At 38.0% G+C, this 26942-nt stretch overlaps 1 protein-coding gene across 2 annotated transcripts in view; it reads right to left on the bottom strand.

The window, feature by feature from the left end:
- The window catches only part of SLC26A8 (solute carrier family 26 member 8), a 52280-nt gene that overhangs the window by 7880 nt on the left and 17458 nt on the right, over positions 1-26942 (bottom strand). The window contains exons 6-16 of one of the 2 annotated variants that reach the window (XM_010949017.3): positions 24736-24900; positions 23887-24036; positions 19606-19688; positions 12251-12398; positions 10943-11056; positions 6092-6169; positions 2759-2854; positions 1519-1625; positions 1368-1437; positions 890-982; positions 651-782 (exon numbers count right to left, since the gene is read on the bottom strand). In XM_010949017.3, the coding sequence (XP_010947319.2) occupies positions 651-782; positions 890-982; positions 1368-1437; positions 1519-1625; positions 2759-2854; positions 6092-6169; positions 10943-11056; positions 12251-12398; positions 19606-19688; positions 23887-24036; positions 24736-24900 (1236 nt within the window). Of the gene's footprint in view, positions 1-650; positions 783-889; positions 983-1367; positions 1626-2758; positions 2855-6091; positions 6170-10942; positions 11057-12250; positions 12399-19605; positions 19689-23886; positions 24037-24735; positions 24901-26942 lie in introns of both variants that reach the window. The other variant, XM_074348568.1, reaches the window with a different exon arrangement.

Genomic DNA, 26942 nt, shown 5'->3' on the forward strand with positions numbered 1-26942 from the left:
CCTCCAGGGTGTAGGTATGGACTGGGTGAAAGTCCCCAAAGCTAGAAATGAGTAGTCCTGCTCTGGGGAAAGGGAATATTGAGACCAAATCTGAGTTGGAAATTAATGAGCATTGTAATTCATCAGCCAAAAAATACTCTTCAGATGCTGTAAAATCACCATCTGTATTTATCTGCCCTCCACACCCCTATCATTTTCCTGGTCCCTGGCAGACTTCAGGAGATGCTGACAGATCCTTGGGAGGCCCAGCCACCTTGACCCTGCCCTAGCTGGAATCAGAAAACAATCTTTAAGTCATTTATTTTCAGAAATCTAAAGCTAGGTAGCTAAAGTGGAAGTTGAGGAAATAGGTACAATGGTCTCAATAGGCAAACTGTACTCTGTGTCCAGATAAGCTGCTGGCCATTGAGTAGTGACTCAAGAGTCAGAATATCTCCTCCTACTTCCTTTCAGGGCAAGATCTGAACCTTAAAAACCAGTGTCTCCATTTTTTGGGTAGAAATCTCTGATTTCCAATTACCTGTGGTGGGTCTAAGAGTTAAAATCCCTGAGGGGGTTTTCTTTTCTTTTCCTTTTTATTTTTTTAAACTATGACTGCACTTCTTTATCAAATGTGGAGAAAAATGCAGAAAAGAAGAGGTGTTTCTAACCCTGGGCCGTGGCTCCAGTTCATCACAGTTGCAGAAACACCGACAAATCTTCTGTTGCTGTGAGCCATCTTCACTTTGACTAAACAGGGCGTAAACTTCTTCTTCTGTAAGAGGCACCCTTACCATTTCAATCTGAAAGGTATAGGAGGGGTCTCTTGCAGATGGTGTATGGGGGAGAGGGGGAGAGCCAGGACAGGGAGGAGAACAGGTGGAGAAAGGCAGGGGAGGAAGGCCATCACCTCACTTAACAACTTGTGCTTTAGGTAGTAAACGTTTACAAATGTGATGGAATTGCAGCACTGGAAGATCTTCACCCCAGGAATGTTTGTAACCTGCAAGACAAATGGAAATTTGAAGGAAATGTCTCAGCTCTTTTATGGAGTAGGGGGAAAAAAAATCTTTAGAACCTCCTAGAGAATCTATATTCTTCTTTATAGAGGCAAGAAGGAGAAAATTCCTTCCTCCCATTTTCACCCCCCTGCTTTTCCTGCTTTCCTCTTTCCCCTCCATTTCCTCACTCCTCTTTTACTTGGCCATCCTCCCCGTAAAGTTCATTTCAAAATTATCCTTAACTGGCTGCATCATTTTCCCCATCTCCGTAAATGCGTATCTGTAGTGCAGCAAACAAGAACGAAGGGATTTTGTAGAAAAACAAAGCAGCGGGCCTGGTCCACCCCATCTTTTGGGCAAAGGAGTGGGGGTGATGTGGATTCTTACCTCTCGATAGTCATGGATGCTTCTATAAATATTGGTGTTGGGGATCTGACCCAGGAGGAGAATCTTAGTTCTGAAAGTAAATGCATTTGCCTTTAGGTCAAAGTTGCCTTGCCTTGCTATGGCCAGCTTCCTATTACCCAAGACAAAGTACCTGTGTGACTGAACAGTGATGATGAAAAAGGTAAAAGCTACTGAAACCAGTAGTCCAACATCCAGTCCCAGGAAAATTGCAGATATGAATGTCACCATCCAAGCAATCTTATGGAAAAGAGGAAGAAGGGAAAAGAAAGACCATGATAACAAGCAGAATTGAGAAAATCCCAAGTCCTATTTCTCAACTCACCTTTACTCTCTCCCTCCCAACACCTGGGATTTAGACAACAAATCCTACAGCCATAGGGACTGGTGCCATCACAAATAATTGGGTCCCAGGGGTGCTAGCAATTCTTTTATGCATCCCTGGTCACTTCTTTCTTCATCTCTCTTGAAACATCAGTTTCCTCACGTGCAAAATAGGGATAGTAATATTGATTTTATAGGTTTTGTTGAGATTAAAAGTCCTATTTGTAAAGCAACCCAGAACACTCCCCAAATTAGTGATTGCAATTTTAAGACCTATAATAGTTGCTGGGAATCCTTAACATCCCTTCCAAGCCCCTTTCCCACCACCTTTTCCATCACTTTCAGCAGATGACTTGACTTTCATCTTTACAAAGAAGATAGGCTGAAACCCCCTTAAATGTTTACTTCCCCCTCCACCTGCCACTTGTTAGTTAACATCTGCACTCAACCTTCTCCCCGATTCTTTTGGAAGTGCTGTCCCTCCTACTCAGAAGCTCTCCCTGTGCACTGGACCACATCCCTTCTTAAATCTCAGGGACATGGATCCAAAAATGATTCCCTTTTGCATCACTTTCCCTTTACTAGCTCCTTCTCCTCTCATTGTATGACATTCCCCATCTTTTATTTCTTGCTGTTTCCCCTTTATAGCTCTAGTTTTGTGCTCTAGAGAGAAGGAAGGTGCTCCATCACTCTTCCTGGCAAGACTTCCGTGTCTTATTAGGATTCGTGTCTCCTCTCCTAGGATGTATTTCTATTAGCTGGATTAAAAGTCATTCAAATATGCAATGTATGAGAAACCCTTTTTACCAGATCTGTATGTAACTGTTGCTACTTAATTAATTTTATTTGATTGAACTTTGCATCATTGGAATGGAGTCAGTACTTCCATGCACCAATAACCTTGACTCCTTTTTTTAAGCACAAATATAGTACTAGGCATCAAAGAGTGCCTAGTGTCCTTCACACTGATCTCCTTCGTCTGTTCTCTTCCCCTCTCTGCAGCCTTCCCCTCCGTCCTCCCTGACCTCAGCCAGTGCATCTACACTCACACAGTCATATTGGTTCTGCCTCCACAGATTTGGTAGGTTGTAAACAGTTTCAAGGTACGGTAGGGCGTTGCTCAGAACAATACCAGCCAGCACAGCCTGTGGGGAAAAGATAAACCCTGCTTCACTTTCCTTTCAGGGGTAAAACTTTCAAGTCTCCACAAAGGAACTACAGAGTCAGCCTCGCCAGCCAGAGATATTACGCACTGACAGTTCATAAAAATACCATGTCCGAGCTTCAGCTCACTGTCTAGTCAAATACATATTCTCCACATTTTTCTCTGCTCGCCTCCATGATTTGTCAAACACACAAGACGAGGCAAGGCCAAGTGACTGATTCGGCTGGTAGAGCTACCACAAGCCACAATCAGATCACTGATTACCAAGGGAAAGGAAGAGTAGCCACTGGTTGTGACCATCTAGCTCCTTCTGTTTCAGTATTGTCTCTTTCGGTGTATGAGGCAAGACCTACAGGGAGGCTGGCACCTTTGGCCATTTGTCTTATCTTTGTCTACTTGGCTTGACATCATCTATGTTACCAATGTTACCTAGAAACCATCCTCAGATGGGATGACAAATTAAGGGAATTTCCACTCACAGAAACTCTAAAATAGTTTCAAGTGGGCTTTTTTTTCCGGTCTAATCATGATGCACTTTAATTATCTCAACAATGAGATACCATTTTTCAGTCCATCAAATTAAACCAGCAAATTAAAAACATTGAAGATGCCCCATAAAAATGGCTGTTGAGTATGGTACTTTTGGAAAATAACTTGGCAATATATCAAGAAATGCTGCTATACTTCCACACAGACATTCTGTTTTACTTTTAGAAATCTATCCTAAATGTAGAAAGGGTAGACTACAAAATTACTCATTGTTGTGTTATTTATAGTAACAAAAATTCAGACAACTTAATATTCCAATAATAGGAAAGTGATTAAATAAGTTATAGTATGGACTATTGTGCTATATGTTAAATTAAAACAAGAATACCAGATTGTGTGTAGAGTTAGATCACAATTATACAAAGTACTATCCATACATAGAAAACAATATTGGTGAGACATATGCCAAAAGGTTAATAGTGGTTTATTTGTGATTGTGGATGATATTTTTATCTACTATGGATTTTCCAAAGTTTTAAAAGTAGGCATGTCTCCTTTTGTAATGGAAGGAATGTTTCTTAAATATAAGAAAATGAAGATCTATACTCATAGGGATGTAAAATCAGAGCCTCAACATAGAATCTAACCTATTTTAAGAAACATTTTCTTATGTTCATGAAGGCCCTGCATTAGCTTAACATTTCTTAGCCTCTTCCTAGCCAGCCTCTCCTCTATATACTCTGCCTGGGAATTAGAACTAATCCTACCACGAGGATGGCATCGGTCCAAGATTACTCTGGTTTTCTGAGGTTACTCAGTGACCAGTTGGACTCAACAGGTTGGTAGAGGAGGGAAGGGCAAACAAAGATGGAGTCATCAGAAATAACTTCTTCCTCATCTTCATCTTCTTTTCAATCAAGAATCTCCAAAAATTTCTGCAATTTGCAGGGAGATGTAGTAGGAAAGATAAGAAATCCAACTTCTTGGGCTTTTACAAGATTTTTGGCTTGAGGTATGGAGTATGAAGAGGAAACAAATCTTTGTAAAACAATGTATAATGAACATTTTACCTTTCTGAATATTAAGATAAAAGATGCTCATGTATAAAGAAGAATTAAATTTATATATAATTTCCATCATCTGAGAGATAACCACTGTTAACATTTTGGTATATTGTATGTATTTTTCATACTAAATTGGAACAATATTGAATATACTATTAAATCATGTTTTTTAAAAGTTGATGTTGATTTCCTTGCTAACTAGTTGAGATCCTAGCCAGGATGCTCCACCAATTACTCTCCTAAGGATTTTGCAACAAGCAAATGGTAGCTCAAAGAAGGAAAGAATCATTCATAGTTTAATACTTGCAGAGCCCCATTTTATAGAAATTCCGATATTCCACTGATCAGATTGTGTTCACATTTTCTCACCCAGAAACATCCTAGCTAGATGCTGTGAAAATAATGTGCCATACATGGTTAGCCAAAAGCAAGGGCTGTTCTATCCCCAACATATTTATAGTTAAGGGAGTGCTTACCTACTTTTACCACTACCCTTCAGTGAATTCTGATAGATTTTTTTATTTGAGATTTTTTAAAATTCTGATTCTTCTATAAAGCTATAAAGAAAAAAAATCATTGTTCAAAGTAAATTAGTGGGTGGCCCTCCTAAAATAGACTCCCAAGAGTTATAGCACCAGAGGTGCTATATAAACTAAATTCTGGAGATGGCTTCTGCTGGGAATCAGAGGACAGCTTGTGGGATAAACACAAGCTTAATCCCGCCCACCATGCATATATTCCATGGGTGGTTTCGAAGGTCCCTGAACCACAGGAGCAGAAGGCAGCCACAGCCTTGAGATGGTCCTGCTCTACTGAAACCTGATTCTCCAGGTGGAATAGATGTGTTCAAAAGAATGAGGATAATATTTACAACCACTTCAGCTTCAGGGACTGCCACCTCAGTGTGTATCCAGGCTGCTGCACCTGGAATAAAATCTCTCCCTCTCCTTAGTACTATCTAAAAATAGCTAAAGGGAACGTTATGGAAATTTAAAAGGAAATTATGGTCACTGGACATTGATCTATATTGTAACTTAGATTGATTATAGCCAGTAATTAATACACCTGGCATCTCTAAAAGTAAGGTCATCAGTCTCACACAAAAGGAAGAAATGGCACATAAGAGGCATCCTAGCTGAACAGAGTTAAACCTCAATTTCTATACCTTGCCTCCTACTGTTGTGAACTAACCAGAGGCAGTGTGGCAGCAGTAGGGGGAAGGAGTTCACATGAATGCAGAACAAGGCCTTCTGGAGACTGTTTAGGAAAACAGATGGCATGAATGCACAATGAGCTTCCAAGCCTGTGCTGGTAATGGGCGTTCTGGCATTTGAAGTCTATTTTGGTCATGTTTAACTGAATCCTTACTTCTGAAGTTTACTTTTTAACTTGAGCAATTTAAAAAAAAGTTTATTGAGAATAACAATTTTTTCTTGAGTGCTTATTATTTGTTCAACACCATTCTTTATATATTTTACATATTATCTTATTTGATTCCCAATTCCATGTGGTAGATGCTATAATTTTAAAGGAAAGCAACTAGAAATAGGTTGGGGCAATCGCTGGGGACAAGCTGAATGCAGTTCTTCTCAGAGATGCCCTACGAAGATGCTATCTGGAGATCCATTCTTTATTGACTTAGTTATCTGCTCAGTCCTACTTACATTTGGCAGCTCATAGAAGAAGCGTCCCACCTTCACCATCAGGAGCAGCATCACACCTGCGCCTACCAGAGATGCAAACTGAGGAGACAGAGCCGGTTGGAGAGAGACCATCAGGAATGTACTGGTCCCTGTCTGTAACTGAGGCCTTCTGCTTTGTGAGAAGCGTGTCATTTTCTCTTAAAAGGTGTTGAGTATAACCATCTAGCATAAGTGCATTTTTTGGTGAACATTTTTTAGGTCTTGTTAAAGTGCCAAACACAAACTAGGTACTCAATAAATACTTGACTAAGTGCATGAAGTCTTCCTGCCACAAATTGTCTTGGGTATTTGATTCTTTCTTGCAATAGCTTTGTGCTACGAATCTGAAGTCTCCTAAAATCTGACCTGCATCTCCTTCTAACTTTAACCTCTCTTTGAACAGTTTAGGAGAGCTCTAGTAGACTCACCACTGTCAGCCCTGAAATCCCAACTTTTCCACCTCGCTCTTTTGGAGCTTGGATAGCTTTGCATCTAACGGCTTCAGTGGGGCTTCATCTTAAAAATACCACGATATTCACTTCCAATTTTCTGACTTTAGGTTCTCTCTGCCTCGCTGCCATCAAAAAAAGTTACGAACATGAGTCAGGGCTGTATATAGCAGCTCTGGATCCTACCCCAGCTGGCCTGGCTACTCTGGGCTCAGTACTACTTGGTAAGCAGTGATTCAGACTGTCCAATACAGGTAGAAAGCTAAGAAGCATAGTTCCCTTTATAATCTCAAGGCTCTCTGGACATAGTCTTGAACGCATTATATCCCCTATTGATAAATTTCCATTGTTTAAGCCCCTGCTAATAAAAAAATAATACAAGGCAGTATAATTACCCACTGTGATGGGGGGAGAGGATGAAACTGTAACCTCAAGTTAAAACAATGGCATATATAAGCAAGAACAAGCAAGCTTATATCTAAACCATTAAATGACCACTCAGCAATAATTCTCTAATTTATTCTCTTTATTTCTTAGGTGTGAAAAAAATTGCTCCCTACTGGATTCCCTCTCACTGCTCATTGCTTTTTGCCATATAAATGCAACACTGAAAATAGTAGCAATGAAATCAACGTCCTACTTCCTCCTTTCCCCGTCCTAGATGATTCACAGCTACGGGAGCAACTCAGCATGGAAAAGCTGTAGGAAGGATTCAAGAAAATGGATCACTACACCTGAAACTCGGGAAGTTGTCATGGCAAACATTTCATACACTGTGGAACTTAAAACAGGCAACTAAGAGCCATAAACTTCTCCAGCCAATGTACAAGCTAGCCTGATGCTGCACCTAATTTCAGGATCTGGCTTCAGGCATTCTTGTTTGGCACTATACAAAGAAACTGCTTTAATTAGCATAGGAACATATATCAGGACTTTTCCTTCCTACCACTCCTTTCCTCAAAAATTCTTCTGATTATTTTTAAGGAAACAAAGACATACAGATACCAAAATAAGTTATATAAAACTTAGTTTAAAATGAGTACAAACCAGATACTGAATCCCATAAAACTTGCTGCTCAGAGAGGGTTAGGAGGCCTGCCAATAATTGTGTCCCCCATGGCTGCACATGCAGGGGAGTGGGCTTTGGGATTAGAGGGCCATCCTTAGTGGCATTGTGCCTTAGGAGGATGCTTGATGGCTCTCAGAATCCCAGACTCAGTGCCTTGACAGGGTCTAGAGACAGCAAGCATGTGTAACTTTACATCTCATGCATGTTTTGCTTTTCTGCTCTGACTTACCATCACTTTTCCAGGCTTTCTTGAACAAAGACTGATTCTGCCTTCTTTCCGAGAATTTAAGGCAATACGAGTTCCCGCAGACCACAGCCACAAACGACATGCAGACCTTCAGATACCCACTGTTCCGTAAGTAGTGGACAGTATATTACCTACCATGCACCAGTCAGGGCACCAGCGGCCTGGGATAGAAGCTCTAATTTTTGAACATCTTAAGTGACAGGCACTATGATGGGCATTATTATCATCCAGTTTAATCCTCACAACTGAAAGGTTATCCTTATCTCCATTTTTATAGATGACAGCCTCAGAAAGCAAAAGTAACTTGCCCAGAGTCACACATCCAGGAACCACTAAGTCAGGTTTCAATCCACCTGACTGGCTTGACTTCAAAATCCAGGCTCTCCCCACGACCCCAGCTGCTTCCTCTAGAAATAATACAATTCACTTCTTTCTTTTATAATTTCTTTCTTTCGTTCTTTCCCCCCCCAAATAATAACTCATTTTTAAGCAGTTTTGGGAACCTGGGGACAAGGCAGGAAGGCTGGTCCTTGGAAAGCAGAGAACCAGGAAATGAACCCAATCACAGAGAAGAGGGAAGCACAGTGGTCAGAACTGGACAAGCTGGAAGGTGTAGTGGGAACAGTTAAACTGGGCCTGCCAGCAACTCAAGCCCAGGCCATGGAAGAATGGTTAATAGGTGTTGCTGCAACCAGTGAAGACAAGTGGGTTCTACACAGGGAAAAATTAAAGTGAAATACAGATACATTATATACAGTTTGTATTTATGGTTATAAGTAAGTAAGTAAGTACGTAAATAAGTAAGTAAGTAAGTAAGTAAGTAAATAGATAGATAGATAGATAGATAGATAGATAGATAGATAGATAGATAAATAAAAGTGGCCCTTGGTGGCAGGTCGTATCTGAGAGGTTCAGAGCCATCCCCGTGGCTTCCCTTTCCTGTAGTCCTGGGGAGCTTTGAAAAAGTGGGGGTGTTCTCAGGCAGAGTGAATCAAAAATCTCCAGAGAAAAAGGGTGGAGAGTACAACCCCTGCTGTGGGATGAAGAAAGCTGAATGAGACTCAGAGACCTTTGCTGGTCCAGATCATCAACTCAGATTGGAGACTGGGTAGCTCCAATGTGTAGGGCCAGGGGCCAGTGGCATTCTCTGCTTGAACCAGCAATTTGCCCTGGATAAATCATCATCTTGGGGAACGGTTTACCAGCATCCCTAGGGACATGCTTCTCTGTGAAGGGTCACTGCACCACAGAGAGAGATGTCATTGATAGGGGAGTGTGTTGTATGGGAGAACAATGCAGCAGCAGAAAACAGAATGAGAACCACAGGCTGCCTCTGAGGCAGGCACTGTCCAACAGGCTAAAGGCAACTCTGAGGCTGAATGGAAATCCTTCTTCCTTCCCTCCATCAATTTATACATAACCTAACCCTTTTTCGATGAGCCATGAAAGTCCCACTTCCTCCATCATTCTCCTTCCTGCAATATTATGGCATTTTTTACTGACTGTATTTATTCTGCACTTAATTTTTCTTTCACTGTGATTTAGTTTTATCCAGGTGCATGCATCTTTTCTCCCCAAATTTGTTATACTTGTATACTAAATAAGCAAAGTGTGTTAACAAAAGTTGGCAAGAACTAATGTCTGGAACTGCCATTACCATTTCTTCTTTTATTGTATTTTCAAATTTAATTTTTAAAATTATTTATTTATTTTATGAAGGTACTGGGGATTGAACCTAGGACCTTGAGCATGTTAAGCACATGCTCTGCCACTGAGCTATACCCCCACTCCACTTCCATTTCTTCTTATCATAAAATCTTCTCATTTTGGCTTCAAAGTTTTTGCACACTTGCAAAGAACATCCGTCTTTTTAACATGACTCATCTTCCTTCTTTTTGCCAAATAGTAGTGCAAAAGAGCTACACCTTAAAGGCCAGTGTGTCTGGTAGAAGCTCAATAACAACAAACCCAGTCCACATAAAATATGACATGGTGTTACTCTAGACCCATGCTCTCACCCCTGCCTAACCTTATGACTTTTATTAGCTTTCACCCTATATTTACCCATAGACTGTGACACTTTATCTTTCCCATTCAAATTTAGTGTCCATTCTTTTGACGCTTTACTTTTTGTCCACGGCTATACCTTCCTACTGTGCTTTTGTGGACGAAGCTTGTCTTTGAATTCTGTCACTGCTTCTCTGCCTTCTGAACCTTGACTCATTCCCTGAGCTTACTCTGGTTTCAATTCTGATAGTTCTTTGGCATTTGTTCATGCTACATAAATGAGAGATAAAATAAAAATAAAATAAATGAGAGATGGGACAAGAGATGTCCCATCCCTCATGTTGTAAAGTTGTAACTTATCTGGTCATTTTAAAACTCATGATCACTGGACTTAAGAAATCTCATGCCTGCAGTTAGAGAGCTCACCTTTAGAGCCTTCTCTACCACCATTGTCCCTTCACCTCTTCTCTTCCATACACCTGTCTTTTAAGTTTTCTAATTCAGGATAACTGAAGAGAGTCTGACCTAGATAATTTTCTCTTATACAAAGGCAGAATGGTCATAAATTCCCCAGGTTCACCTAGACAAAGACTTTACCCTTTATCACGAAAGCCTCTTGTTATGCCTTTTGAGGAAGCCATAATGTTAGTTCTGCTGCCAGGAAGGAGAGAGTTGTATTAGTGCTTTCCCAGACTAGGGCTGAGAATATATCTCCCTGTGGGGAAAAAAATGTTTATTGGTGATGGTTAGTTTACCTGAAATATTATCTTTCAGGTACGTTACATGGAAAGTGGCTTTTTGTGGGCTAATATGTAGAAGCCTCTTACATAGAATAATATTTCTATAGAAAATGACTATCAAGTTCCACACTGACAGCATTGATAGGTTTTAAGACAAAAATCTAAGCAAAAATTAAGGTGAGTATGAAATCCAAATTCTTCCCAAAAGGATAATATTAAAATAGCAACATGGTTAAACTAATATAATCACCTTCTGTGAACATACATGTGAATGGACATATATGCCTTTATATATTAAAGGTCAAATTCTATTTCACACACCTGTTGTCTTCCTCCAGATTTATCCTGGATAACAGTCCTGATAACAGCACCAGTAAACACATAGGATCTGAAAAATGAACTGACGACATTGCAAAGGCCAATGGCTATTAAATCCTGTAAAGAAATAGCAAACATCTTAGACCCTTTATGTGTTGAAGAAGGCTGATTTGACTTTGAACTAAAGGTATACTGTTATTTCTTGTGTATGAAGATAGGGTTGTTTATATCACTTCAAGTAATACTGAAATATTAGAAACAACTGAAAGATGGCAAATCTCATTTTTACATTTTAGCTAGCAATCATGAGGAAAGCACTTTTTCCAGGTGAGAAAATGAGACTTTTGCCTTATTATTCTCCCTTACATGATCGCTAAGACTTAGAATAACAGAAGGAAACATAGTATTATTTTTCTTACTTCCTTCTATAGTATCCTAAAGTCAAAGCAGGACACTTCTTGCTTTCACATATCCTTTTTGATTTCTAGGGAAAGGGCCAAGCTCAGAGTAGTTGGAGATTTTTTTTTGCAATGACAAATACTAAGTGAAGTAAGCCAGAAAGAAAAATAAAAATACCATATGATATCACTTATGTGTGGAATCTAAAGAAATGAGACAAATGAACTTATTTATAAAACAGAAGCTGACTCACAGACAGAAAACGTGTGGTTACCACCGGTGGAAGGGGGTGGTGTGGAGGGATAAAATGGGAGTTTGGGATTTGCAGATACTAACTACTACTTATAAAATAGGTAAACAGCAAGACCCTACTGTATAGCACAGGGAACTAAATTCAATACCTTGTAATAACCTATAATGAAAAAGAATATGAAAAGGAACATATATATGTATAGCTGAATCATTATGCTGTACACCAGGAACTAACACATTATAAACCAACTACAATAAAAAAATTCTCTTTCAATTTAAAAAAATGACAAAGACAATTTCTGGGATAGCAACTTAGTTATATTATTAGCTTAGTTTTGATATTCCACTGCATTGACCTCTGAGAACTTGCTGGAAAGGAAGGTAAAAGGAGTTCTGCTAGCTTAACATGATGCCATAGGTTATCTCCCTGCCTCCCTATACCATGTCTGTTCTAGAGTAACAATACTCACATTAACTCAGGTGGCTTCAAAGCTAAGTATGCCACACTTCTCAAAAACCCTTTGGTAATTATAGTTCAAATTTTGGTCCCAGGGACTCTCTGGTTAGAGAAGAATCCAGTTTTCATGTTAGCAGGAGGCTCAAGTTAGAGAACAAAGACTAAAAGTTCAGAGAAAGTAATAGACAGGCCTGTCCTCTCACCTGGTTGGAATTGACGTCGTAGTTATGGAAGATGGCAATCTTCCTGCCCAGAAATACGAGCAGAGATGAGCTCACCACGGCTAAGGAGAAAGATTCTAATATAACTGCAGTAAGCATGCTCAAATCTGGTGTTTCAGGAAACAGGAAGCTGGAATAAAATGGTAGAATTATTCCTAGAGCACAGGAATCATTTATTGGCACCTCTCCTGACTTATCATATGTGGGTCAGGCCTGACTTTTTTTTTTTTTAATAAAAATAAGAGATAAGAGCAGTCACTGAAGCAGTAGCTTGCCAAAATTGCCAGCAAACCAAGGCAAGTTACAGAAGCCATTAAGAGAGCATGCTCTGCTATCTTCTAGTTCAAGGTTTCTGCCATGTGCCAATGGCAGCAAATAGAACAGGCAAAACAATAAAAGCTGAGGAAAAATGGTTTATTTACAGTGTTCAAGACCACACCAGGGGATAAGCAATAGGCAGACATCTAAGATGGTTTAGAGCTAAAAAGCTCAATATATCCCTTCTAGTCACACTCAACTCTCTCAGGGTATATAATTTCAGTCCTTGTCCTTTATACAAATTATAACTGATTCTATCCACATCTTTTTTCCCTCAATTTTTTTGTGGTGAAATATACATGAAATGAAATTTACCATCTTACCCATTCCATACTGTACAGTTCAGTGGTATTAAATATATTCATAATGTTCAACCATCAAAACCATCTACTCCATAATTCTTTCATGTTATAAAGCTGAAACTCTATACCCATTAATCAATAACTCTCCATTTCCCCCTTCACCCAGCCCTGACAACCACCATTCCACTTTGTGCCTTGATGATTTTGATTAAATACCTCAATAAGTGGAATCATATTGTATTTGTCTTTTTGTGATTGGCTTATTTCACTTAACAAAATATTCTCAAGCTTCATCTGTATTGTAGTATATGTCAGATTTTCCTTCCTTTTTAAGGCTGAATAATATTTTAGTGTATATATAGATTACATTTTACTTATCCATTCATCCATTGATGGACACTTAACAGTTTCTTCCAGTTTTTAGCTATTGCGAATAATGTTGCTATGAACGTGGGTGCACAAATGTCTCTTCAAGATGCTGCTGTTAATTTGGTGGGGGGTATTATATCCAGAAGTAGAATTTCTGGGTCATATGGTAGTTCTCTTTTTAATTTTTTGAGGAACCAATGTACTACTTTCCACAGTGGCTGTACATTTTACATTTCCTCTAACAGTGCCCAAAGTTCCATTTTCTCCACATCCTAACCAACACTTGCTATTTTCTGTCTTTAAAAAAAAATAGTAGCCATTCTAATGGATGTGAGGTGGTATCTTCTAGTTTTGAATTGCATTCCCCAAATGATCAGTGATGTCGAGCATTTTATGTGCTTCTTGGCCACTCCTATATCATCCTCCTATATCGTCATTTCCCCACTTTTTGAGTCAGGTTGTTTGTTTTTTGTTGCTGCATTTTGGGAAATCTCTATATATTTTGGATACTGATCCCTTATCATAGGTGATTTGCAAATATTTTCTCCTATTCTGTGAGTTGTCGTTTTTCTCTGTTGATAGTGTCTTTTGATGCACAAAAGATTTTAATTTTCATGAAGTCCAATTTGTCTATTTTTTGCCTGTTCCTTTGAAGTCATAGCCAAGAAATTATTGCCAAATCCAATGCCATGAAGTTCTTGTCCTATGTTTTCTCCTAAGAGTTTTATAGTTTTAGGTCTTACATTTAGGTTTTGATCCATTTTGAGTTAATTTTTGTATATGGTGTTAGATAAGAGTCCAACTTCATTCTTTTGCACGTGGATATCCAGTTTTCCTAGCACCATCTGTTGAAAAGATTGTCTTCTTCTCATTGAAAGGTCTTGGCATCCTTGTCATTTGACTATGTATGCAAGGATTCATTTCTGGATCTTCATTCCATTCTATTGGTTTATGTCTGTCTTTATGCCTATACCACACTGTTTTGATTACTGTAGATTTGTAGTAAGTTTTGAAATTAGTAAGTATGAGTCCTCTAACTTCATTCTTTTGCAAGATTGCTTTGGCTATTCAGAGTTCCTTGAAATTCCATATGAATTTTAGGATGGGTTTTAATATTTCTGCAAAAAAAAATCATTGGGAATTTGACAGGGATTGAACTGAATCCATAGACTTCTTTGGGTAGTATTAACATCTTAACAATATTACGTTTTCCAGTCTATGAACATGGAAAGTATTTCCATTTATTTCCTTCTTTCATCAGTGTTTTGTAGCTTTCGTCGTACAAGTCTTTCGCCTCCTTGGTTAATTATTAAGTATTTAATTCCTTTTGATGCTATTGTGAATGGAATTTTTTTCATAATTTCTTTTTCAGATTGTTCACTGTTAATGTATAGAAAAGCAACTGACTTGTGTGTTGACATTGTATCCTGCTACTTTGCTGAATTTAATTCCAACAGTTTGTGTGTGTGTGTATCTGTGTGTGTGTAATCTTTAGGGTTTTCTACATACGAAATAATCATCTGCAAACAGGAATAATTTTATGTCTTCCTTTCCTGTTTGGATGCCTTTTATTTCTTATTTATGCTTAATTGCTCTGGCCAGAATTTCCAGCACTATGTTAAATATAAGGGGTGAAAGTGGGCATCCTTGCCTTGTTCCTGACCTTAGAGGAAAAGTCTTTCAGGCTTTCACTATTGAATGTGTTTGCTGTGGATTTTTCATATAGGAGTTTCATTTGTCAAGGCAGTTTCCTTATATTCCTAGTTTCTTGAGCATTTTTGTCATGAAAGGGTGTTGAATTTTGTCACATGCTTTTTATGCATCAGTTGAAATGATTGTTTTTCTATTCATTCTGTTAATGTGGTATATTGCATTGATCTGTTTTTGCATTCCAGGAATAAAACCCACTTATTTACGGTGTAAAATACTTCTAATATGCTGCTTAATTTGGTTTCCTGGTTATTTTTGAGGATTTCTGTGTCAGTGTTTGTGAGTTTTCTTTTGTTGTAGTATTTTTGCCTTACTTTAGTATCAGGGTAATGCTGGCCTCATAGAATAAGTTGGGAGGTGTTTCCTCTTCTTCAATTTTTGGGAAAAGTTTAAGAAGAACTGGCATTAGTCCTTCAAATGCTTGGTAAAATTCACCTGTGAAACCATCACCTGAGGACTTTTCTTTGTCAAGAGATATTTGATTATCGATTCAATCTCCTTACTAACTTTAGGTTTATTTAGATTTTCTGTTTCTTTATGATTTAGTCTTAATAGGTTTTGAGTTTCTAGGAACTTTTCCATTTCATCTAGGTTATCAAATTTGTTGCATATGGTTGCTTATAGGAGGAGGAGGAGGTTTCTTATAGTAAAATCCTTTTTATTTCTCTTATAATCCTTTTTACTTCTGTAGAATTGGTAGTAATATCCTCACTTTCATTTCTGAGTTGGTCATCTCTCTTTTTGTCTCAATCCATCTACTTAAAGGTCAGTTTTGTTGATCTTTTCAATGAACCAACTTTTACTGTCATTGATTTTCTCTGTTGTTTTTTTATTCTCTACTTTATTTATCTCTGCTCTAAATCTTTATTTCCTTCTGCTTTCCTTCAGGTTGAGTTTGTTCTTTTTCTAGTTCCTTAGAGTTGTAAAGTTAGGTTGTTGATTTGAGATCTTTCTTGTTTTTTAATGTAAATGTTTTTGATGATAAATTTACCCCTTAGCACTACTTTTGCTGGGTCCCATAGATTTTGGCATGCTGTGGTTTTGTTTTCATTCATCTCTTTGTATTTCCTTATTTCTCTTGTCATTTCTTCTTTGATCCATTGGTCATTTAGTAAGAGTGTGTTAATTTCCATAGATTTGTGAATTTTTATTTCTGTTAATTTATAACTTCATCCCATTGTGGTCAGAGAAGATATTTTGTATGATACCTGTCTTTTTAAATCTATTGAAAACTTGATCTGTGCCCTAACATGTGGTCCATCCTGGAAAATATCCCATGTGTACTTGAGAAGAACGTGTGTGCTGTAGTTGAGCAGAGTATTCTGTATGTGTCTATTAGGTCCAGCTGGTCTATCATGTTAGTTAAGTCCTGTATTTCCTTACTTATCTTTCGCGTGGTTGTTCTGTTCATTACTGAGAGTGGAGTACTGAAGCTGCCAACTAATAGAACTGTCTACTTCTCCCTTCAATTCTGTAAGTTTTGCTTCATATATTTTGATGGTCTATCATCAGGTGTGTAAATGTTTATAACTGTTACATCTTCTTGCTGCATTGGACATTTTACAACATATAATAGCCTTCTTTGTCTCTTTTTAAATTTAAAGTTTATTTCGGCTATTATTGGTATATCCGTTCCTATTCTCTCTCTTTTTTAAATTGAAGTATAGTTGATTTACAGTGTTAGATCAGGTGTACAACATAGTGATTCAATATTTTTTTACACATCATACTCCTTTTAAAGTTATAACAAAATAATTGCTGTATTTCCCTGTGCTGTACAATATATCTTTGTTGCTTATCTGTTTTATGCATAGTAGTTTGCATCTCTTAATACCATACCCCTACTTTGCCCTTCACTTCCCTCTCCTCACTGGTAACCATTAGTTTGTTCTCTCTCAGAGTCTATTTCTGTTGTGTTATATTCATTTGTTTGTTTTATTTTTAGATTCCAAATATAGGTGATAACATAGAGTATCTGTCATTCTCTGTCTAACTTATTTCACTAAGCATAGCATCCTCTAGATCCATCCATGTTGTTGCAAATGGCAAGATTTCATTCTTTTTTATAGCTGAGTAATATTCCATTGTGTTTATATACCATATCTTCTTTATCCACTCATCTGTTGATTAACACTTAGGTTGCTTTTATGTCTTGGCTATTGCAAATAATGTTGCTACATTGGGGTGCATGTATCTTTTCAAATTAGTGTTTTCATTTTCTTCAGATATATTTCCAGGAGTGGAATTGCTGGATCATATGGTAGTTCTACTTTTAGGTTTTTGAGGAACGTACATACTGTTTTCCACAGTATCTGCACCAATTCACATTCCCACCAACAGTGTACTAGCTTTCCCTTTTTTCTACATCCTTGCCAACATTTGTTATTTGTGGTCTTTTTTATAATAGCCATTCTGACAGGTGTGAGGCCATATCTCATTGTTTTGATGTGCATTTCTCTGATGATTAGCTGTATTGAGCATCTTTTCATGTACCTCTTGGATATCTGTGTATCTTCTTTGGAAAGATGTCTATTCAGGTCTCTTGCCCATTTTTTAATTGGGTTGTGTTTGTTTGCTTTTTTTTTTTTAATATATTGAGTTGTATGAACTGTGTATATATTTTGGATATTAACCCCTTATTGGTCATATCATTTGCAAATATTTTCCCATTTAGTAGACTGTTTTTTTCATTTTGTTGATGGTTTCCTTTGCTGTGTGAAAGTTTTTTAGTTTGATATAGTTCCACACACATTCCCATTCCTCATCATTATTATGAATTTGAATTTATTGCCCAAATCTATGTTAGTAAACCTTAAACATTTAATATGGTAACAACACAAACTTCTGTTTTCCTTCCCGCTGTTTTCTGTAACATTCAATTCTTTGTTATCAGTTTAGGTTAAAAGGGGATATGAGTGTGGAAGGGACTGACCTAAATTGTTCAATTTTTCTAATCCCTAGCAACCATGGATAAACACATAATAAAAAAAGTGCAATGCAATACCTAATTATATTTTTGAAATGTTTATTTCTCTATCTATACCCTTGAATCTTGTGATAAAGTACAAGCAAAGGTTGACTGTGTGGTTTTTAAGCCTTGATAACAGAAGCATATTGAGTAAATATAATAGTGGAGTTATCATAATAGATTTTGGAATTAAATAGAAATGGGTTCAAATAGTAGCTCTGCCACTGACCAGCTGAATGACCTTGGATAAGTAATTTAAGCTTGGTAAGCCTTACTGTCCTCGGTCATAAGAAGAAGATAATATCTACCTTATAGTATTAACTGCGAGAAACAAATGAAATAAAATAATTATGTAAAGCATCAATCCCATTGTTGCTCTTGTTATTTTTTCCTGTGGACAGAGACCAAGTCTTATTTACCATTGTATTCCCTGGTACCTAGGTTGTCTGCTTACACTTTCAAAAAAATTGAACAGAATTTCAAGTGTATTTTGCCATCATCAGATTTCACTGAGAACTGGTAGGATATGAGATTAATTCAATCTGGTTGCATCAAAGCAGCCTCTGTTTTGTGAGGGCTATCCAATACCATTGACTCTTTGCAGTATTTCCTATCGAACAGCATGAGGAAATGAACAATGCTCTTCAAAAGCATGCTCATGAATCAAGAAACTTCAGTATATTGCCTGTCTTAGCTAACGTGATTCATCCGGTCAAGGTTAAAGAAATTATAATTCCCTAACAGAAGCAAGAGTGATGCCACATAGTCACTGGTAGGAATCATAATACAAATTAATTACAAGTCCTTTAGAACTCCATATGCCAGACTACTTGAAGAAAGCTTTTTACTTGGAGTAAGAAAATAATGTTGCTCAAGGACACCAATTCAGTCTAAGTAGTTGAAAACGGAAGGAATGCTCATCTCCTGATCATTGAACGCCAGGAGAGAGGCTAGGAAAACAGAGAGATCTCTTGCCCCATCAGACAGAAGTTAATCAGACAGGTATGGAGGTTGAGAAGGTCCATAATGTGCATGAAAAAAAATTCATGAGTCTCTCTGGTATTCAGTGCATCCAACAGTTTACTTGGGTAAGGAGACCAGTTCAATCATGGGAAAAGAGTCAGAGGCTGACCAGAGAAGAAACAAGGGGTTGTCCTAGGCTTTGTCCTTCAGAACCTCTTGTGTTCTAAAATGAATTTGAGCCCATGACCCAAATTTGGCTGTGGCTAGAGACTGTTAGTAGACAATATCGTTAAAAAATTAATAAACAGAAACTAATTAAGTAGACTCAGGAGACCAGGATGGGGAGCTCTCATGCCCTGTGACCTTTGCAGAGCCCAACAGGAAGAAGAAAGACTCCTTTCCTGGCAAAGGACTCAGCCAATGAAAAGCTATGGACTCTTTGTTTATTATATCCCCTCTTCCTCCAATTTCCTGTTCCCCTCTATAAAAACTCCTTTTCTTGCTGTGGGAGGACTTGCATGTGGTTCGTCATGATTGCAGACCCCAAATTGCAATTGTCTGCTGATCCCAAATAAAACCCACTTTTCTGGGAACAATAACCGGCAGTCTATTTGTTTTGGTCAACAATATCAATCAGGCTGTGACATCAGAGGCTAAGATAAAGTAACAAAAAGGGAAAAGTAGTCTTGAAAAGTGGAATTACCAACCTATAAGGAATCATATCAATGAGCATCTTGCTGTTTTCTGTGGCCATGTTTATCTTGCTTGCAAATGCAGTGAAGCCAAGGATCTGTAGGGGTTTAAAAAGAAAAGGCACATGATCATCTAAATATTTTGTGTTGCTTCCAAGAGCAGAGGTGCCCATAGCCTCTAGCAGGACAGGAAATGGAATATGTGATAGTCCTTATGCATGAAGCCCGGAGAAAGAGGCAGGGCCAGCTCAGTGCAGCAAGAAATGTAGAAGTCCTCTTTTGGTTCCCTAAGCTCTTTTTATCATTGTAACCAGAGTGAAAAGCAACTTCAGACTTGCTCTCTGACATAGTAATATGAACAAATGGATGCCCTGGACTTTTCTTTCCTCACCAACTTTAAACATCTGGACCAAATATAAACATGTTTTCGGATAATAGCTATGCCAAGGCCTCAGTTTTAAAAGTTTTAAAATCTAGGTACACTGTCCCAATATAAATAAGCCTTTTGGGGAATTGTTGAGGTATAACCTTAATAAGATGGAACAGCATTTGATAGCACACACAAAAAAAGGTCTTTAGCAAAGCAATTACTTGCTTTTATTTTCCCCCCTTTCATTTCCTTTTAAAATGAAATCTCTTCTTCCATTTCAACTAGAGGGAAAATAGACAACCTAGCAGCTTATAAAGACCTTACACCAAAGCAAATTAAACAGAGATAAGAGAACTCAATGCCCAGGTTTTAAAATAATAATTATATAGTTGCTATATCCCATTCTCCCTACTGACATGTAAGTCGTTTCCCAGCATCTACTCTAAGAGTTGAGCCAGACACTGAGCAGGACAGCAGTTCATTTACCTGTGATGCTGTGATCAGATGAAGACCCCTGGGAAGCCTACAGATCAGAATGGAAGGAAGATCTGGATGAACAGAGAAGAGTTGTGATCTTTGTATAGTTAAGGGACAAGAAGTGTGGCAAGTGGCCAAGTAACTCTTATTTCCAGTATAAGGGCAATGCTTGCTCATAAAGGAAAATAAACGAAATATGAAAAATTAAAAAGCAGAAATGAATCACCTAAAGACAACTACTGTTGACACTTTTTAGGTGTTTGCTCTACAGCTTAAATATACACATATACAAATACACATACACACACATAAACTGTGAACATACAATATGTAAAAAAGTTTTCGTATCTGTCGAACTTGAATTATTTGTCAGTTTATTTTACCTGGATCCCAGATATTGCCTTGAAAACTTCCTTTAATATTTGAGACTACCACTAAAGGACAGACTGGTAGTTGTGTGCAGTTCCCTCAAGCACATGTTAGCAGTAGCTTTCTGGGGCTGCTGTGAGCAGCTTTTTGCTTCCTACACCATAACAGCTCTCATTCTCCCTCTACCACTTTCTTCTCTGCCAGGGCAAACATGGAGGTCTTTTTCCAGGTCTAAACTACACCTCTAACCCCTGCTACATGGCAGAAAGGGTTCCGAATCACTCGACTTGACATGGGTATAAGCAATGTATTTCAGGCTTCAACAACCCTTGAGAATAAATTACGTCACAAGAAAGTTTGATGCCTAATTTGCAATAATTCTAAGCCTCCATCTACTTTCATTGCTGGACCTCAGTTTCCTCCCCAACTTCACTCCATGATGTATCTTAATTATTATTATTTATTATTTATTATTATTATTATTACCATTATTACTATTATTATCATTAGCTCTCTTTATAGATTCTGGTTCTAGGAACAGCTTGCCTGCGGCTGGCCGGCCAGGGCCAGCACGCTGACAGGGTGGGTGGGAGTGGACTATTCACAGGCCAGTTGCGAGGGCTGTACCATGGCTGCTCCAGTGCATCTTAATTATTTATAGCATTCTCAAAGGAATGTCTTAACTGTGGCTCACAAACCAATCTGTCAGCCATAAGTCAACCCACAGGATCCTCTGAACTCTTACTCCTCTCCTTTCCGAGCAACCCTTGGTTAATTTTCATTACCTTTGAGGTTGCTTAAAGGAACATCACTATGATCCCTGCTGCTGGTAGCTCTTAAGAGAGGGTTGGTTTATGACAACACAGATGGACCTTGAGGGCATTGTGCTAAGTGAAATAAGCCACACAAAGGAAGACAAATACTGCATAGTATCACTTGTACATGGAATCTAAAAAATTTAAAACAACAAAACCCCCCCAAAACAGTCACACTTACAGAAACAGAGAGTAGAAAAGTGGTTGCCAGGGACTGGGAGATGGGGGAATTGAGAAAAATTGGTAAAACAGTACAAACTTCCAGCTATAAGATGAATAGAGTCTGAGGATCTACTGTAAAACATGGTGATCATAGTTGATAACATTGTATTATATAATTGAAATTTGCCAAGAGAGCACAATTTAAATGTTCCTACTGGGGAAAAAAAAGAAAGAGAGGTAAATATATGAGGTGATGGATGTGTTAGTTAACTAGATGGGGGAAATCCTTTCACAATGTATACATATATCAAATCATCACAGTGTACGTTTTAAATAGCTTACAATTTTATATGTTAATTATACCTGAATAAAACTAAAATCAAGGAGAGAGACAGGGACAGAGACAGCGTGCTGATATCTGAGTGCGCTGATGCCACCTGCTGGTGACTCTAGAGCCTCAGCTTCCTAGGACGCCAGAGCTGGACTGGGGTCCATGAGGAGAGGGTGCCTCTGACACCACTCCCCAAACTCCATATGCATATTGTCCCTGGGCTCTAGGGCTCCACTATTTGTGTATAGTGTTTTGGAAAGTCTTTTGTAAAAGCAGCCTTTCACCTTCTGGCCTTTATGAATTGATAGCTTTTTGAACTACTCCAGGGAAGAAAGGATATGCACCTCCACAAGAAGTAGACAATAGTTAGGAGACAGAGCTTGCTCTCGGTTTCCAGAGCAACGCCCATACACTTTCAATCATGAGGAGTATGGACCTGGATTAGTCAGCATAGGATGGGTTATGCTGTGGCAACATACAAACCATGAGATCTTAGTGTCCTAACATATGAAAGTTTATTTTTTCCCCACACAAAGTCCACTATGGGTCAGTGTCTCTTCAGGGCAGCTTTTTTGCAAACAGTGCCTTGGGGATGCAGGCTAATTCTACCTAGAGACTCTGTCATCTCAACACATAGCCCCTGTAATTACTACAGCAGGGGAAGAAAGAACTCAAATCTGTTCTCCTATGCTTTGGCCACCAATTCACATGGTCCTGCCTAACTACAAGGCCAGCTGGGAAGTAACAGGGGAGCACATGGTGAGCTTTAAGTATCTCTGCCACAGAACACTTCTGAAAGGGAAAATAATTCTCATGGACACGCAAAGATTCAGTTATCCTGATAAGAGAAATGCTGACTTTAAAAACCTGAGCTTTGTTTATGAAAATGTCTTTATTATTGTAAAACTGTTAACTATAACTACAAAAGATATATTTTTATCAGATTTCTTAAAAGAAACAAGAAATGTTATCATTAGACAGCATTTAAAAATATTCTCAAAAAGGAAAAAACAATCATATTTATTTAGTTTAACATTTCCACTGATCTAGAGAAAAAGATGTCAAAAGAAAACTTAGGACATATACATAAGCACGCACCTTCCCCACCCTGCCTCAAACCCAGCTCTGCCCCTTAGTGACATGGATTAGGTAATTTGTTTAACATCTCGTCCCTGAATTTCTTTACTGTAGCACAGTCAGGATGAAAGGAGACTGAATAACAGTATGGTTGCAGCTATATTAAAATAGAAATGAAACTTCTACATGGAAAAACACAGAAATTCACCAACACTGAGCATAGGCCTGTCATATGTTTGTTTGAAAGAAGCAAAGTGCAAATAACTGAAAATACAAAAATATCAACCGTGGTTGACTTTGGATGGTGCAGCTATAGGAATTTCTTTTCCTCCTTTTTGTTCTTCTTTATGTTTTCCAAAATTGCTAGAATGAGCCTGTATTGCTTTTATGAGGGAAAAAAACACCTATTTTTCGAATAGCATGAAAAAGAAGCAATAGATAAAAGCACTTTGAAAAATAAGTATGTTTTGCAAATATAAGCTAGCATGTGAAACTATATGCATTGTGTTCAGCTTTGTCACAATTCAATATATGTTTTAAAAATATTATTTCTACAATTCTCCCATGAAACTTTCCCTTCTTAGGTTACATCCCATTTATTATTTATTTATTCATTCATTCATTCATTCATTCATTTTAAAAGGTGGGTATTTAAAATGATTTGAACCATGACTTTGTAACATCAAAACACCTACCAGAAAAACTTCCATAGGAAACTCGATGGGGTACTGATTGACAGAAATTCTGATACATCGGTTGATTCTCAGAGCAACAACAGCAGTTAGAAATAGTAGGATGCTGGTGGAATTAGCTTTTGGGAGACCTATGCAGTAGTTAATAATGTTCTGAAAGAAAACAAAATTACAGAGGCTTAGAAAGGGACGTAATAATTGCCTAAATCTAGAAAATGACACTCTAAATTAGTTCAAAAGGAAGTAAGCCCCAAGGCAGTGCTCCTAGGCACAGAGGTCTTTAGGAGCAGTACTAGAACATGAGAGCAACAGTGAGGTGTATATAGATTTTTCCTTAAGTTGAAAAAGATATTTTGAAAGACAATAATGTCCAATCAGAAGAGAATACACGTTGTATGTTTCAGTGTAATGGAAAGGACCCAGGAGTTCTGTTTATTAGCTTCCTCTTTATCAATTTTCCCCGACCATGTATGTTTAGCTTGGCTCCTACACCATTCTTGCATTCAGGGACTACTCTGCATTTTATATTATTTAGATGTTTTAGGATACATGTCTGTTATGAGGCATGTAATAGGAAGAATTATGATACATACAGTATCTTAAAGACAAAATTTTAATGTAAATCATGTTAGTTTAAAAGGCTGGGTGAAGTGGTTAATGTAACTGAGAACATGGAACAACTGGCACCTGCAATTAACCAGGACTATACATCTAGAAGAGATGGAATTATTTCTAGGACCCTCTTGACTGACCCAGCTGCCTATGCAGAAGTCTCTCCACTGGGGTCCACTTCTTCTTGGAGGTAAGGGGAGCGGGCAATTGTAACTCTGGGTGAGGGTAGAAATTACTCACATAGACGAAGGAGACAGGACCAGAATTGAAACTAATCATAATCCCGAAGATGCAAGTCAACTGAGACAGCATAATGTGTAGTGCCGTGGCAGCCAGGTAAGCACTGATTACAGCCTCCGGAAGGTAAGTGACAATGAAGCCAAAACCTAACATGCCCATTGATAGCTGTAGGGTGTTCAGATGGAAAAGAAAACCAGAGTGAGGAGGACTGTCATCAAACCAGCAATGGCACCAATTTGGCAATCTCCTGAGGGGTTCCAACAAAAAAAGTTAGGTTAGACCCCTTTGATAATTCTTCTGTTAATCAACTGAAATTGATGAGATAAAGTAGGTCCTTGGTGTTGATTCAGAGACCCCCTACAGGCACAAGACTACAATTCTTTCTTTCTTCATGAGTACATAAGCTTAAGTCCTTGCCCTAGAATCTTCTGACCTTGTTGATGTGGGGTTAACAATGACAAAGTGATCAGAACAAGACTCTGCCTTTTTAAAGGCCCTTTCATTAGAAGCTTTGATAGCTCTCTTCAGGAAATGTTAACATCCCTGGGAGGAATGCAGTTTTTCACAAAGGAAAAAATTAAAACAACCTGGGTTCCAGCTTAAACTTTTTGGCTTTTGACTCTTATCTTTATGAAGAAAGATTAAACTGAATTTATGTCTTCAGGATTAAATGCATGTAAAACATAGTATTTTGCATGTATATCCACATATATAACATATAAATATATATTTTAAACGTTACATAATAAACAAAAGATCTAAAAGGATAGATGCTAAACTATTAACAGAAGTTACCTTTGGGGAATGGGATTAAAGGTTGAGGTCACTATTTTATAATTCATACACTTTCTTATTATTTGAGATTTTTTTTTTTTGCAATATACATGTTTATCTTTTATAATGAAAAACAATTAGAAGATTATGGATAGAGGGGGAACCCCAATCCTCTTAAGAGGGTAGGTTAACAAAAATGACACAACCCACTGAAGAAGACAGGGAAAGAAAAACAAAAGTCTTGTCACCACCTCATCTTCTACTGCAGTAGACACTCTTAGAAAAATAAACTTGGAAGAATAAATCTGTTAGCTTTTAAAAGCTTTTTGTTTCAAAGCTTTCAGTTAATTGGACATGGTGTCTCCCTTCATCCTCTATCATTACTGCCCAATATGCTTCTTTATTCTAGTCAGGCCACTCTGCTTCCTGTCTTTTGTGTGACTGGCTGATGTCTAGTCCTGTGCTCAAGTACAAACCCTTTTTTTGGTTTTTTTTTAATCTCTGCCAATCCATGTTTGTCATCTCTTTCAAGAGCTCAATAAAACTTCCCTCCTTCAGTAGGTGTGGTGAAAAGAGCATGATTCCTGGGGATGGAGAACTTGATTTCAATGCTGGCTCTGCCATTCACTTGCTGTGTGAGTTCGAACAAGCTTACTAAACTCTCTGAACTTCAGTTTTCTTACCTATAAAATGAATAATACTCAACCTGCAGTGTTTCGTATGGATTACATTACATAATATATGTAAAACACTTAGCTCAAATCCGAAAACAGTGACAGATGCAAATACATATCATTCATTCTTCACGCCACCCCTTCCTTCCACCTTGTAAATGGCAGATACGTATAATTAACCATAGAACTCTTTCTTACCCAGCTGTGATGTGGCATCAGAATCTGTGTTAACATAATTTTCTAGGCATCAATCGTCAATCAGAATTGGTCTGTGACATGAAACCTATCTGTCAACCTTATTGAAAGCAAGAACAGATGGTCCCCAAATTATGATGGTTCAACGTATAATTTTTCAACTTTACAATAGTGCAAAAGAATATGCGCTCAGTAGAAACCATACTTTGAATTTTTATTTCTTTCTTGGGCTAGCCACATGCAGTACGATGCTCTTTTCTGATGCTGGGCAGCAGCAGTGAGCCATAGCACCCAGTCAGCCGCATGATCACGAGGATAAACAACTAATACACCTGTAACTATTCTGTGTTTCATTTTCAAGACAGTATTTAATAAATTACATGAGATATTCAACCCTTTGTTATAAAATAGGCTTTGTGTTAGATGATTTTGTCCAACTGTAGGCTAAGGTAAGTGTTCTGAACGCATTTAAAGTAGGCCAGGCTAAGCTATGATGATTGGTAGGTTAGGTGTATTAAATCTATTTTTGACTTCAACTTACCATGGGTTTAATCAGGATGTAAC

Source organism: Camelus bactrianus, chromosome 20 (genome assembly GCF_048773025.1).
Source record: "Camelus bactrianus isolate YW-2024 breed Bactrian camel chromosome 20, ASM4877302v1, whole genome shotgun sequence".
NCBI classification, from domain to species: domain Eukaryota; kingdom Metazoa; phylum Chordata; class Mammalia; order Artiodactyla; family Camelidae; genus Camelus; species Camelus bactrianus.